The 15336-nt window shown below is 41.3% G+C and overlaps 1 protein-coding gene across 1 annotated transcript in view; it reads left to right on the top strand.

The window, feature by feature from the left end:
- Positions 1 to 14517, top strand: part of LOC105047497 (protein LIKE COV 1) — a 27227-nt gene extending 12710 nt beyond the window's left edge. Inside the window, exons 6-7 of the mRNA XM_010926435.4 lie at positions 13861 to 13987; positions 14117 to 14517. Coding sequence (XP_010924737.1) covers positions 13861 to 13987; positions 14117 to 14214 — 225 coding nt within the window. The 3' untranslated portion in view covers positions 14215 to 14517. The remainder of the gene's footprint in view (positions 1 to 13860; positions 13988 to 14116) is intronic.
- Positions 14518 to 15336: the final 819 nt, after the last annotated feature.

The raw sequence follows: 15336 nt of genomic DNA, 5'->3' as shown, positions 1-15336 counted from the left end.
ACTGGATGGGGGGAGAGGCCTTGCAACGCCCATATGTGCCCCCTCCACAGGAGAAGAACCTCATCCTAACTTGAGCAAAGTCGAAGGCCGGTTTTTAGACCGGATGGGGGAGAGGCCTTGCAACGCCATATGTGCCCCCACAGCCCTGTTAGGGACAGGAAGAGAACCTCGCCCTAACTTGAGCAAAGTCGAAGGCCCGGTTCTTTTAGACCGGATGGGGGGAGAGGCCTCGCAATGCCCTAATGTGCCCCACAGCCCTGTCAGGAACAGGAGGAGAACCTCGTCCAGACATGAGCAAAGTGGAAGGCCCGGACTCCTACGAAAGCCGGGTCCCTACGCCAAAAGAGACTTCGCCCGGACTCCTACGGGAGCCGGGTTTCGCCGCCAAAGAGACTTCGCCCGGACTCCTACGGGAGCCGGGTTCCGCCACAAAAAGACTCGCCCGGACTCCTACGGGAGCCGGGTTTCGCCGCCAAAGAGACTTCCCGGACTCCTACGGGAGCCGGGTTTCGCCGCCAAAGAGACTTCGCCCGGACTCCTACGGGAGCGGGTTCTGCCACAAAAGACTTCGCCCGGACTCCTACGGGAGCCGGGTTCCGCCACAAAAGACTTCACCCAGACTCCTACGGGAGCCGGGTTCCGTCACAAGAAGACTTCGCCCGGACTCCCACGGGAGCCGGCCCTACGCCAAAAAAGATTTCGCCCGGACTCCTACGGGAGCCGGGCTCCACCGCCAACGTCAGCTACAGGACAACTCCTCCCGGACTTCTACGGAAGTCGAACTTTACTTATGATTTGATTGCAGAAAAACTTTGCCCTGGCTCTTACGAGGATCGAACTACTCTAACTCTCAGAGGGCTTCTCCGTTCGGACTATCAAGGGAGCCAAACTTAGCCCGACTTCAGCGGAGAAAAATCCGAGCGAACCTGACGAGTGGTGTCCCGAACGGCACAAAAGCCGAGAAGGAGATCGGCGAATGATGACCCCACATGAACTGAAAAGTCGCCGACGACCTGGAACGACGTAACACAGGCAAAGAGAAGGAAGGAAAATGAAAGTTCGGCAGGCAAACTATTTAACGCAAGATGCAAAACAAGGTACTGAAATTGCTTTTTCATTTAACAAAAATACACGCTACAGGACCTGTGGGTCAGGAAAAAAAAAAGAGAGATGATACACGTCATCGCAAGTATCGCGGGCACGGTTCGGGCGGAACGAACCGGAGACCGCTCCGAGCTACGAACTTCGTCTCTATCCTTCTCAGTCGCATTCTTCCAGTGCGTGTAACAGCTCTCACCCATCTCGCCTCATTCTGTTCCCGAGGTCCCAGCCTTAGCAGGAAAGGGGTGGGGTAGATCCCCGAGACGGAGGGGCACCAACGCCGCCACCCGAGATGCTCCGGCAAGGTCGGCATGCGTTTACTTCCACCGTCCCCGCAACAAGTTCTACTGCCCACCGTCGACACCGACCGCCTCTGGTCTCTCGGCCCCGACGGCGTCAAGGATCCCGTCATGGCTTATGACGGCTATTCTACCCTCTTGACCGGTATCACCCCATCTTGCTACTCCGAGATTCGTGAGCAGAATAACTTCACCGACAGCCCCCGTTATTAAACTCCTGTTGTTGAAGGAATTCTTCCTTGGGCTCCTTTTGGGACGATGAAGATTCTCACCGGCCGCCATTCTCCTTCTTCCTTCCTCCAAACCCTAAGAATGCCCTCGAGGATAGCCTCCCGAGTAGATAACATGGTATAAGGGAAGGAGACAGGGACTGGGGCGAGAGAAGCAGGACTCTCAGAAAGAACAGCGCCAGAAATGAAGCCACGAGGGGTTGAGGGGTTTAAATAGCCGATGGATCCTGCCGCAGTTATGGCGGCGGGTATTCCTGGGCCAACTGATGTGTGCCGCGTGGCGCGCTTATCCCCTTCACCGCCATCGAGGGTTGACCGCTCATGAATTCTCGCAAAGCGACGCTTGGGATCGCGTTTCAGGCGGGGGTTCTGAAAAGACTTTTCAAGTCACCTTCATCAAAAACGGACTCTGACGTGCGTGCATTAAATAGGGGCGACAGGGCCAAGGTTCGAAGGGATAATTCCGGCTGCGCGCATCTCTCTCTATGTACTTCCTTCGCTTGAAATTCAAACTCGGAAGTAGGAGGACTGGTGTTGGGTATAAAATACCCGCGGCCGAGTTCGACAGCAGAAACGGCTCCGCCCGGACTCCCACGGGAGCCGGGCTCCTCCTTCGACAGCAGAACGGCTCCGCCCGGACTCCCACGGGAGCTGGGCTCCTCCTTCGACAGCAGAACGGCTACGCCCGGACTCCCATGGAGCCGGGCTCCTCCTTCGACAGCAGAACGGCTCCGCCCGGACTCCCACGGGAGCCGGGCTCCTCCTTCGACAGCAGAATGGCTCCGCCCGGACTCCCAGGGAGCCGGGCTACTCCATCGACAGCAGAACGGCTCCGCCCGGACTCCACGAGAGCCGGGCTCCTCCTTCGACAGCAGAACGGCTCCGCCCGGACTCCCACGGGAGCCGGGCTCCTCCTTCGACAGCAGAATGGCTCCGCCCGGACTCCCACGGGAGCCGGGCTCTCCTTCGACAGCAGAACGGCTCCGCCCGGACTCCTACGGGAGTCGGGCTCCTCCTTCGACAGCAGAACGGCTCCGCCCAGACTCCCATGGGAGTCGGGCTCCTCCTTCGACAGCAGAACGGCTCCGCCCGGACTCCCACGGGAGCCGGGCTCCTCCTTCGACAGCAGAACGGCTCCGCCCGGACTCCTACGGGAGCCGGGCTCCTCCATCGACAGCAGAACGCTCCGATCGACTCCTACAGAGCCGGGCTCCGACCTCAGTCTCCGACCTCGGTATCGGCTGCTGGAGCCGGACCCCACCCACGACCTCAACCGAAGGGGGGACTCCTCCCGGACTCCTGCAAAGGCCGAACTCCGACCGCTGTCGAGCCTTGATCAACAGATCCGTGTCCCTTGGCGGATAACAATAACTGCCAAGATCCTGTTCCACTTCCTGTAGCGGATTCCACGCGGCTCCACCTCCCCCTGCGACAGGTGCTGCACGATCTCACTACTCTCTGACAGGCTGTGTCAACAGCTATGATGCTGCTCCACTCCCTGCGGCAGGTGTGCACGATCCCACTACTCGCTGACAACTAGCGGCAACGGACGCCGCTCCACTACCTGCAACAGGCCCTATGTGGTGGGCTATGATGATAGCCACGTGTCTGCTCCATTACCTTTCGCAATCAATTCCCCTGACCATGGGCGGCCCGCTACCAGGCGGTTACAAACGTCGCCATCAGCCTGTTGCCTCCCCCGCTATAAAAGGGGACCCAGATACGTTATTCTCTAAGCTCTTTTGCCTTATCTCAAAACTCTGCTAAATTCTCCGTTCAAGCACTCCATTCTTGTTGAGATAGAGAACTGACTTGAGCATCGGAGGGTCTTGCCGGAGCAACCCCACCTCCGGTTTAGACTTCCTTTGCAGGTCCCGACGGCGACCGCGGCTTCCCCAACTCCAGCTTCTCCGGCGCAGGCAGATTTTTGCACCAACACATCAAATACCCCCAAACCTAAGTTTTTGGTTGTCCCCAGCAAAAAAAAGTCCAAATCAAAAATGGAGAATCTAAAACAAAAATTAATGCTAAAAACTTTATTTAACATTAATATACTCAAAATTCATCTAGACACAAAGGAGTAATATCAAATGCCATGGCTTAACCACCCAACCCAAAATCGAAAGACAAACCCACAAGCTAACTATTCCAAACTCATTCATACTCAAACAAAATTATGCACAATCAATAGCTACCCTGCTTCTTTAAGTTTTAATAAAATAATTTGGTTCAAACATCCAATCCTGAATGCAAAATCCTATCAGCCCATCTCCACTAGTGCAAACAACGTACTCAAGAGATCAATAGGCTTTTTGGGTAAAAAAAAATAAAAAAAGCAACAAGAATGATGGTTATGGTCACATAAGTGAAAATAAATTAACCACAATAAATCAGAGCATACTCAATTACTTATGCTTTACATCCCTTCTTTTATTTATTTTATTTTATACTTTTAGAACAGCCTATACACTTTGGCACTCTTCCTTAAGTCATTATTTCCTTTTTATGCGAATACTGACATTGGACGATGAAGGCATCCGGTTACTCAGCAAGTCATATACTCAAAGTGCTTTGCATACTCATAATTTAAGTCACTGTTTGACATAAAAGCAAACATGGGGCTCATGAATGCTCCTAATTATAGGCAACTTGAACAGTGGAGTAGATTGTACTTTTTTTTTTTTTGAATGGAAGGAAAACTAAAAATTCAATATGCTCTAACCATTATAATCAATTTATTCTCAAAAAATATGAACAGTAGATATGAGATAGGATGAAAAGAAAATACAAGGGATCAAAAAGGGTATGCCAAAGGAATGCCTATATCATTTCTCTCAAGTAAATTGTCTACATTTATTTAACAAAGCAACAAAGCTCACAAATAGGATTGGCGAAGCAAAGTAACTATCTCCTATACGAGATTTTATTTAAGTATTTACAAGTTTAAAACAGTCAATCCTGAATTTGACTTCCAAATTTAAAGCTAAGATAGCCAAACAATAACACAAAGGCAAAATTGTCCCCCTCTATATTTACAAGTGATCAATGAATCAACATTCCATTTTTTTTTTAAATTTTATTAAAAAATAAAGACAAAGATGCAAACATAATGGCAATCCTATATTATTAACACGAAATGCTCATGCAAATGCACCCCAAACCTGAATTGGACATTGTGCTCAATGATAAGATCATCATCACAATACATATTATAGCAAGGCATTCTTAAAGGTTAGGGGTACTCCCCTTTGTAGCGTGCCTATGCGCTTGTGCGAGTTTGCAACTCGTCCTCAGTCATTTCATCTCTCTTGTCTTCTTCAATGTGCCTACAAAAGTGAACAACGTCCATTCAAACTTGAAAATATAGTGAGGATTAAAATTGACTCAAAAAATAAAAAAATAAAAAGAATTTTGCTTGGGTTGCCTCCCAAGAAGCGCTAGTTTATAGTCGTTAGCTTGACTATCCCAATGCATTATGTCAGTGATATGGAGGTTTTTGGTTGCTCAAATCCTCCATCTATGTATTCCTTCAACCTTTGCCCATTGACCTTGAAGGTCCTATCACCACTCTTCAGCTCAACGGCTCTATGTGAAAAATTTGTATAATCTCAAATGGACCTGACCACCTAGACCGGAGCTTGCTTGGAAATAGCTTTAGGCGGGAGTTATACAGCAACACCTTTTGTCCTGCTTGGAATTCATGCCTCACAATATGCTTGTCATGCCATCTTTTCGTTCTCTCCTTATAAATTCTTGCATTTTCATATGCATGGAGGCGGAACTCATCAAGTTCATTAAGCTGTAATGACCTTTTCTCCCCAGCAGCTTCTATATTGAAATTTAGCAACCTAGTTGCCCAGTAAGCTTGATGCTCTAGCTCCACAAGTAAATGACATGCTTTTCCATAAACTAGACGATACGGGGTCATCCTAATTGGCGTTTTGAATGCTGTTCTATATGCCCATAACGCATCATCTAATTTTAGGGATCTGTCCTTTCTTGATGAGTTGACAGTAGTCTCCAATATTCTTTTAATTTCACGGATGGAGATCTCTACTTTTCCACTTGTTTGGGGATGATATGGTGTCCTACACGATGAGTAACACCGTATTTTGTCAATAGAGAATCCAAATAACGATTACAAAAATGCTTACCTCCATCCATGATGATAGCCCTTGGAATACCAAAGTATGTGAATATGTATTTCTTTAAGAACTTGAGCACACTCTTGGCATCATTAGAGGGAAGTGCTACTGCCTCAATCCATTTGGATACATAATCCACCGCCACCAGGATGTATTGATTTGAATGAGAAGGTGGAAAAGGCCCCATAAAATCTAATCCCCACACATCGAATAGTTTTACTTCAAGGATATTGGTTAGTGGCATTTCCTGTCTAAAAGAAATATTTTCAGTTCTTTGACATCGATCACAAGAAGAAACAAAAGCAATAGCATCTTTAAACAGGTTAGGCCAATAAAAATCACACTGTAATACTTTAGCAGCTGTTTTGTTGGGTCCAAAATGGCCTCTACACTCTAATGAATGGCAGTATTTTAAAATATTTTTAATTTCATCATCAGGCACACATTTCCTAATAAGCTGATCTGGACAATACTTTTATAAATATGGATCCTCCCAAAAATAATATTTTGCATCATGTAAATTTTTTTTTTGCTGGTAATTAAATTCAAGAGGAATAATATCACATGCCTTAAAATTAACAATATCAGCATACCAGGGTGTACTAGATGTGAGTAATGCAAATAATTGCTCATCAAGGAATGACTCATTAATGGGTACCTCAGTGTTCTCAATTTCTTTACTTAACTCTAATCGAGACAAGTGATCTGCTACAAGATTTTCTGCTCCTTTCTTGTCCCTAATCTTCAAGTCAAATTCCTGCAATAAGAGCACCCAACGAATTAGTCTCGATTTCGCATCTTTCTTTTCAAGTAAATATTTAATTGCTGAGTGATCAGTATAAACTATTATTTTTGCTCCTATAAAATATGGCCTAAATTTATCAAAAGCAAAAACAATGGCGAGCAACTCTTTCTCTGTGGTGGCATAGTTCAACTGTGCATTATTCAGTGTTCGACTCGCATAGTACACCACATGAAGTCTATTCTCCTTTCTTTGTCCTAAGACTGCTCCTATAGCATAGTCGCTTGCATCACACATGAGTTCAAATGGTAGATTCCAGTCAGGTGCAGTGATGATAGGAGCTGAGATTAATTCTCTCTTTAACCTGTTAAAAGCAACCAAACACTCATCAGTAAATTTAAAAGGCGCATCCTTGATCAATAAATTACAAAGAGATTTGGTAATTTTAGAGAAGTCTTTTATAAATCTTCTATAGAAGCCAGCATGCCCTAAGAAACTCCTCACTCCTTTAACAGACGTTGGTGGTGGTAATTTCTCAATGACCTCCACGTTTGCTTTGTCTACTTCTATCCCTCTAGATGAAATCTTATGGCCTAAAACTATTCCTTCCTACACCATAAAATGACATTTCTCCCAGTTCAATACAAGATTAGTTTCTTCACAACGCTGTAGAACTTGGGAGAGGTTAGTAAACACATATCAAAAGAAGGACCAAAAATTGAAAAATCATCCATAAAGATTTCAATGAATTTTTCAACCATATCAGAGAATATAGACATCATACATCTTTAAAAAGTTACAGGTGCATTACATAACCCAAATGGCATTCTCCTATATGCAAATGTTCCATATGGACAAGTAAATGTAGTTTTTTCTTGATCCTTAGGTACAATAGGAATTTGAAAATATCCTGAATAACCATCTAAAAAACAGTAGAAGGGATATCCAGACAATCTTTCAAGCATTTGGTTAATAAAAGGCAAAAGAAAATGGTCCTTTCGTGTGGCTTTGTTTAACTTCCTATAATCAATACACACACGCCAACCAGTGACTGTTCTAGTGGGTATCAGCTCATTTTTATTATTTGTAATAACAGTCATCCCCCCTTTCTTAGGAACTACTTGAACAGGACTCATCCAACTACTATCAGAAATAGGATAGATAATTCCTGCATCAAGTAATTTCATTACTTCCGCTTTAACTACTTCCTTCATATTAGGATTTAACCTACGTTGATGCTCAATTGAAGGTTTGTAGTTTTCTTCCATTAAAATTTTATGCATGCATATACTGAGACTAATTCCCTTAATATCATCAATAGACCAGTCTAGTGCTTTCTTATGCTTTTTCAACATATGCAACAATTTTTTCTCTTGTTTAGCAGACAAATGAGCAGATATAATGACAGGAAAAATAGACGAGTCTCCCAAGAATGCATATCTTAAATGAGAAGGGAGCTGCTTAAGCTCAAACTTGGGGTTTGGCTTAGCCTCTACTGAATTCTGTATTTTCTCAACATCATTTAATACATCAACATACCCAATTAACTGTTCAAATTTATTTTTAACACCATCACTCAAGTCATATTCAGAATTGTCAATTATTTTATTAACAAATTTATTAATCACATCTAATCTAAAACATTCATCATTCTCAAGAGATATTTAGAAGAATTAAGCACGTTAAAAATTACCTCTTCTTGTCCCACTCTTAAAGTAAGCTTATCCTCATGGACATCTATAAGTGCCTTGCTAGTTGCAAAGAATGGACGCCCCAATATCAAAGGAACCTCTCTATCTTCCTCCATATCCAAGACAATGAAATCCACTAGGAAGATAAATTTGTCCACCTTGACTAATACATCCTCCACTATGCCTTAAGGATATGTCACCGATCGATTAGCTAGTTGTAATGAAACACTGGTCGGTTTCACATCCCTAGTCCAAGCTTCCTGAAAACAGATAAAGGCATTAAGTTAATGCTAGCACCTAAATCGCATAATGCTTTAGTGAATTCGATATTGCCAATATTGCATGGAATTGTAAAACTCCCTGGATCCTTTAATTTTGATGGTAACTTGTTCTGAATGATTGCACTGCACTCTTCGGTGAGCATGACTGTCTCATGGTCCTCTAGCCTTCTCTTTTTGGAAAGGATGTCCTTCAAGAATTTGGCATAGCTAGGCATCTGAGCTAATCCTCCGCAAATAGAATATTTATGTGTAGTTTCTTGAAGACCTCCAAATACTTCAGAAAGTTCTTGTCATCCTTACTTTGCTTGAGCCTTTAAGGAAAAGGAACTGGTGGATTGTAGGGCTTTACTGGCTCTTTCTTTTTCTCTTTTAGCTTCTCTTTGACCACAGTCTCTTCTTGAGTTTGTTCCTTTACTTGTTCTTTAACAGGCTCTTTCCCTTGTTGTTCCCCTAGTTGTTTTTCACTCCTCAAGGTAATTGTCTTCACATGCTCCTTCGGGTTCGTTTCAGTATTGCTAGGCAATGATCCTTGAGTTCTGTTAGCTACCATGTTGGCCAACTGTCCCATTTGTATTTTCAAGTTTTTAATGGCAGCTTGTTGGTTTTGAAAGTTTGCCTTAGTTTCACCCATGAAATCAGTAGTGGCCTTGGTGAGAGTTGCAACCAATTCTTCCAGGTTAGACTTCTTTTCTTGCTGTGAAAAACCAGGTGGTCCTCTATTCTGATAATTCTGTTGTTGCTGTTGATTTCCCCATGAAAAATTTGGATGGTTCTTCCAGGCAGGCGTGTAGGTGTTTGAGTATGGATTGTTCTGTTGCCTTCCTTGGTTTGCCACATATTGCACTTGTTCTTGTACTGGAGGCATGAATGAGCTGTCAATCGGGCAATCTTGAGTAGCATGTTGCCCAGTACACATCTCACAGGTCTGCACACGAGTATTGACAGCATTAATAGACAAATGATCTAATTTTTTGAAAAGAGTGTCTACCTTTGCATTGAATGCAGTAATAGCGTCTATCTCATAACCCCAGCAGGTCTCCTCGCCATGTTTCTGTCATTGGGCCATTGGTAATTGTTGTTGGCCATTTCCTCCAAAAGATCATAGGCCTCATCAAGCGACTTCCCCATCAATGAACCTCCAGCAGCAGCATCAATATTAATTCTGGTATGGTTGTTCAGCCCATTGTAGAAGGTTTGCACAACCAACCATTTAGGCAGCCCGTGGTGTGGACACCTAAGTAGATCCTTGAACCTTTCCCAAGCTTCATATAAGGTCTCCATGTCGAATTGCACGAAAGTTTGGATGTCAGTCCTCAACTTGGCAGTCTTAGCAGGTGGAAAGAATTTTGCCAAAAATTTTTGTGCTAAGTCATTCCAAGTGGTGATCGAGCCAGCAGGAAGAGACTGTAACCATGCTTTAGCCTTGTCTCTAAGTGAAAACGGAAACAATCTTAGCCGAATTGTATCATCTGACACTCCATTATGCTTAAGGGTATCACATATCTCCAAGAAGTTTACAATGTGCGCATTAGGGTCATCATTGGGCAATCCTCCAAACTGAACTGCTGTCTGGATCATTTGGATCAAAGCAGGCTTGATCTCAAAGTTGTTTGCTTGCACAGGTGGTTTTGTGATGCTAGATGAAGCTCCATTCACAGTAGGCATGGCATAATCCCGCAGTGCTCTGGGGTTTGCCTCTCTAGCAACATCATTATTCCCTACTAGGATTACTTCTCTCTTTGGATCTTCAGTCATTTCTGGATCTACTTTTGCCTCAGATTTCTTTCCTTCTCTGACGGCTTTAATGTTTTGTTTACAAGTGCGTTCAATTTCTTGACTTGAAATGGGGTTTGATTCAATTCTCACAAGTCGACCCGATTCTCTTTTTCAAGTTGTAATTTTGAAAGATTATTATCCTCTTTTTTTTTTTAAGAGAAGAGAGAAGAGGAATGAGAGAAAAGAGTTCTAGAGATGAGTCCTAAGGAGTCCTAAATCTAAAGATGAAAGAGAAGAGTGTTTTAATTAGGTTTAAATTTTAATGGCAAACAAGTTAGTACAAAATGGACTTTCTATCCTAGGGTTAACCCGGATCTAGACAGCTCCTAACTGTTCCAAGATCGCCTTCAAGCACTCCAAGCCCAAAACTGACTAACTATCTCGGCCAGGTAAGTGTAAGATGTGGGAGGTCCCCTGCTTGTTGCTTTTCTTAGATACCAACTGAGTTGGCTAGGTCAGACAACGGAACCAATTGAAAACTACCTTCTTAAACCACTTGCCTTAGACACCGAGCAATTAATCAATTCGAACCCTGTCTAACTTTAGGGCTTTCTTGTCCTATTGAGCTCGAATATCCTAAGGCCAACATTTAATTGATTTTAGATTAAGGTCTAGGTTATGCAGGATGAAGGATGTGGTTTTTGGGCTAAGGAAGGGTGATCAAATCCCCACCTTATCCGATTAATGGGTTAAGTGCCCTTAAAGTTAATTATGGAGATGCAATGCAAAGAAACAAGATGTCCAATCAAGTTTGAATTTTTTTTTAAAAAATATTCAAGAAATAAAATATCTAGATTATTAGTAAAATCAACTATTCCTGATATTAAAGCACCAGTCCCCGGCAACGGCGCCAAAAACTTGATAGCCTGTTTCGCAAGTGCACGAAATCGCTCAAGTAATATAATGATAAATAAGAGATCGTTCCCACGAGGACTGAGTTTAATTACAAAAAATGAACGCTAATTTTACTAATATCTAAACGATCGAAACTGAATGACAGTGGAAAATAAAATTTACTCTAAAGAACTCAATAAAAGCTGAATCAAAATTCGATTGATAAAGCACTAGGATATATCTGATTTCACTTGGACCAATTATCAATTCCAACTATTCCGATTAATAATCCAAATTTAATTATTAATGTAAGGATAAATAATTCTAAATTATTTAATAATCTTTTCCGAGTCTTATTAAATATACTAATTAAAATCTATAATCTATCTTCCAATAGTAAAATAGATTTCAATTAGTTCAATAAGCATAGTGATTATTTCCAAGATCCCACAGGTCAAATCTTCTGCTCCCGCTCCAATTATTATTCCTATAATGTTTGTTATTAACTCCAATTTATAATCTTCCCTCCCAATACCAATTATAAATCGAAATCAATCAAGTACCAAAGATAATAATACTTAAAAGCATTAAGTGCAAATAACAAACAATTGCATTAACAAAGAAAATTAATACAAGATTCTGGAATTGAAATTAAATCCAAGCTACATCAGGTACCCTAGCTAGAAATTTAGCTTTTCATCATATCAAAATCAAACTCAAGTTTACTTGAATAAAACTCCAAAATCATCCTAACAATGAGTTCTAGAAAATAAATTCAAAGTAAACTAGAGAAAGAATTAAAAACTCTGAAGGAATTGCAGAGCCGAATGAATCCTCTTCAAATCTTTCAGATACTTCAAACTTTCGTTGCTTGATTTCTAGCTTTCAAAGATGATTCTCCTCTCCCTTTTGCTGGTGTTTTTCGATCCTTAAATAGGGCTAGGGCTAGGGTTAAGGTGGTATTTTTCCTATGATTTTATTCTATATATCATTCTTTCTATTTGGTATAGAATCTCTCCTCCTTTGGATAGGCTTTAAACAACCACCAGCCATCTACTCCTTATGCTGTCCAAATTTTCTGATTTTATTTTGATTTCCATAGTAAAAGAAGGAAAGGAGGCATGGTTAATTAGAGGAGAAGAATTTCTTCCTTCTTCAACCTTCCTGGGTCCACAAAATCTGCAAAACAAAGTAAGGTTTCGGCTGTCCAAATCGAGTTTTTCAAGAATTGGTTCCAATTCTTTCTAAGTTTGCTCCTCATGCAGAATTAGTTTGGACTCTGATTTTCTTCCATTTAATTCTTTCCAAGATAGTTCTTTGCCACCCAAAATTGGTTGTCATATCAGATCTTTGTGCCAAGAAACACTAAGAAGAATCTGGGTGTATCGGGTGTTTCTTGTTGTGTCCAATATTGTTACCAACTTCAACCTACTGTAGCCACCTCATCTGGAATCCAAATTCAATTATGTAAATTATGTTCTTTTCTTGCTTCTCTCAAAATTCTGTAGGATTTAATCTTGCTCAATTTGGAGTTCTGTAGCTTGCCTTTTAGGGGTCCTCACACCAAAATATCCAGAATTTAGATTAGTTGACTAGATGGGAGAGATTAACTGCTTGATTTATTTCCTGCACCTCTAGTTTTTTTCTGGCTGATGATGTCAAAAAGGATAAGGTGTGGGGTCCATTGATATCTTGATTTGGTTATTCTGCTTTGAGATGAATTCTGATTTTGATGCAAGACCTGATGACTCCGGATGACAAACCCTGCTGAATCGGGCTCAACCAATTTCACTTAATTTGACCTTTAAAACATGGTTAAGCCCAATTAGGTGTGACCTGACTCAATTACCTGCAATTGACATAAAACATATCAGGTTCTTATATTTATTTAGTTAATTATTATATCAATTTCATCAAAATCATTAAAAACTAATAATAATAATTACTATAAAAATGCAATACCTCAGCATGAATATAATTTTTTATTGCATTGGTTAATTGATTATCGATTCAGATTGAGCCACATTCAAACCTGATCCAAGGTTCAATTGGGATCCAAACCCAGTCTCTAACCACAGAGTCAAGATAATCAGGTTTTTGTGGATAGTTCTCAGCTTCGTTGTCTAAAGTATCAACGAGTAAGAAGGATTGTAGGAAAGAGCAGGCTAGGAATGAACACTGGTGGAAGGATTGATGGGCCTTTTGAGCTGTAGGAATCCTGACCAAAATAAATGAAGTTTAACAGACACACTGTTATATCAGTTCATGGGAAAGAGCAGGCTAAGCTTTGAAGGACCTCGACCTTGTGGGGAGGGATCAGGAAAGAAGTCGGAAAACCAAATGAGACCTAGATGGAAGTTATGGGGAAAAAAAATTAGAAACTTGTGTCTGTGATGGATTGGTACTGTTGATGTGAATAAATAGTTGAAGGATTCATCAAGCGGACCCAGAGTAAATGCAATGTGTACCAAGAGTTATGTTAATGATTATAATCTGTGTCAAACAAGCTGATTGGTAAACTGGTTTTATCATGCATGGGCAAGTATTTGTAGTTTGGATGAGTGAGCGATCATTTTTCATTCCTACAGCAGTTGCATGGTACGCATGCATGCATAATTTTCATTATCCTTCTTTATGTATCCCTCCCTCCCTCCCTCTTACAACTGTTTGCTTGTCCAACGGTTGGTCTATGATTGCTGTACATAAAATCTATACTTTAAATCCTGAGTGTTATTTTCTGCTTATTACTTTTTCATAACAGAATTACTCTGGGGAAGAGGAGCTCTGTTGTGTCTATGTTCCAACCAACCATCTCTATATCGGTGATATATTTCTGGTCAATTCTAGGGACATTATCAGACCAAATTTATCTGTTCGCGAAGGAATTGGTAAGATGTTGTCTTCCTTTTGTTGTTTGATGCCCCTCCTCCATATTGCTTTTAATAAATTGCAATCATGGGTTGAGATAGAATTTCAGTGACTATAGTGACATTCTTCAATTTGTGTTTTGATTGCAGAGATTGTTGTCTCTGTGGGTATGTCAATGCCCCAAATTCTCGCAACACTGGATCCACGTACAATACATGTGGATAGACCTATAGCTAGAAGCAGCTGAGACAGAAGCATCAGGTTCCAACATTCCCTTGCTGGAGCTATCAGAGAGGTCATTTTAGTTCCTTCATCTTGTTTTCAGGATTTGAAAGTCTTAAAATTCGTTCATCTTCCAGCAAGATTCTAGTAGCACGTATTATAATCCCTTTTTTTAATTAGGTTGTGTAAATAGTGTGATAAGTGGATGGGAAATGTTTGCGCATAACATACTGGTGTTCTTTGTGCCTCAAAAAATCCACTATTATTGCATTGTAGTTGCTGAGCTTATTGAGAAGATTTTATTAATGTACTGGTTTTAGCTTTTATATATCCTTGGTATATATATACACGCACGCACGCACGCACGCACGCACATTTCCAGTCATCAGTGAGTTTGCAGCAGCATAAGCATCCATTTTGAGTGTATCTTCAGCCACTTAAGAAGCCAGGTGCCATCCATAGGTAAATTAGTAGATAAAATGATGGTTTCCTTCCGCATCAGGGATTGATGTAGTTCTTACCTCTTTTGATAAAAGATATGCTGCATAACAAAGTTTCCAATTTTTCTTCTGGTTTTCCGTGGGGGACTTCTTTTCCCTTTAAATTATTGAGTTAGAGACCATAGCTGCGAATTGTCTGGGTGCTGACTTTTGTTGTTTGCTCCTAACATCTTGAAATGTTGGAGGTGATCGTGAAGGTGTCATAATTAACTCTTACTTGATGAGAGAGAAAGGACAGGTGAGGCAGATGGTCATGAAGCCGAAGACATTACTGGTATAAATTGTGGATCAAGAAAAGGATGGTGCATTTATATAAAATGTAAATATGCTAACTGACCAAATGTTGCCTCGATGAATAAAAAGACTAAGGGTCTGTTTAGTTGGGCCCAATCTGGTGTGGATATAATTTTTATATTAGATTATCATGTTTGATATGAATGAAAGAGAAAGATGGTAAAAAATTTAATGGATTTATTTTTATTTTTTAGAGAGATGGTAAAATAAATATTAAGAGAAGTTGATATTTGATAAATTTTTAAATAATGATAATTTATATTTGATAAAAATATTTTTAATATATTTAATAAATAAAGATGTAGAATGAGATATTAATGACAATAAAAATATCGAGAAGAATAAATATCAAA

The sequence above is a fragment of the Elaeis guineensis genome, chromosome 6, assembly GCF_000442705.2.
Source record: "Elaeis guineensis isolate ETL-2024a chromosome 6, EG11, whole genome shotgun sequence".
NCBI lineage: Eukaryota > Viridiplantae > Streptophyta > Magnoliopsida > Arecales > Arecaceae > Elaeis > Elaeis guineensis.
Note: the sequence above shows the minus strand (reverse complement) of the source record. Positions and strands in the feature narration are given on the sequence as shown.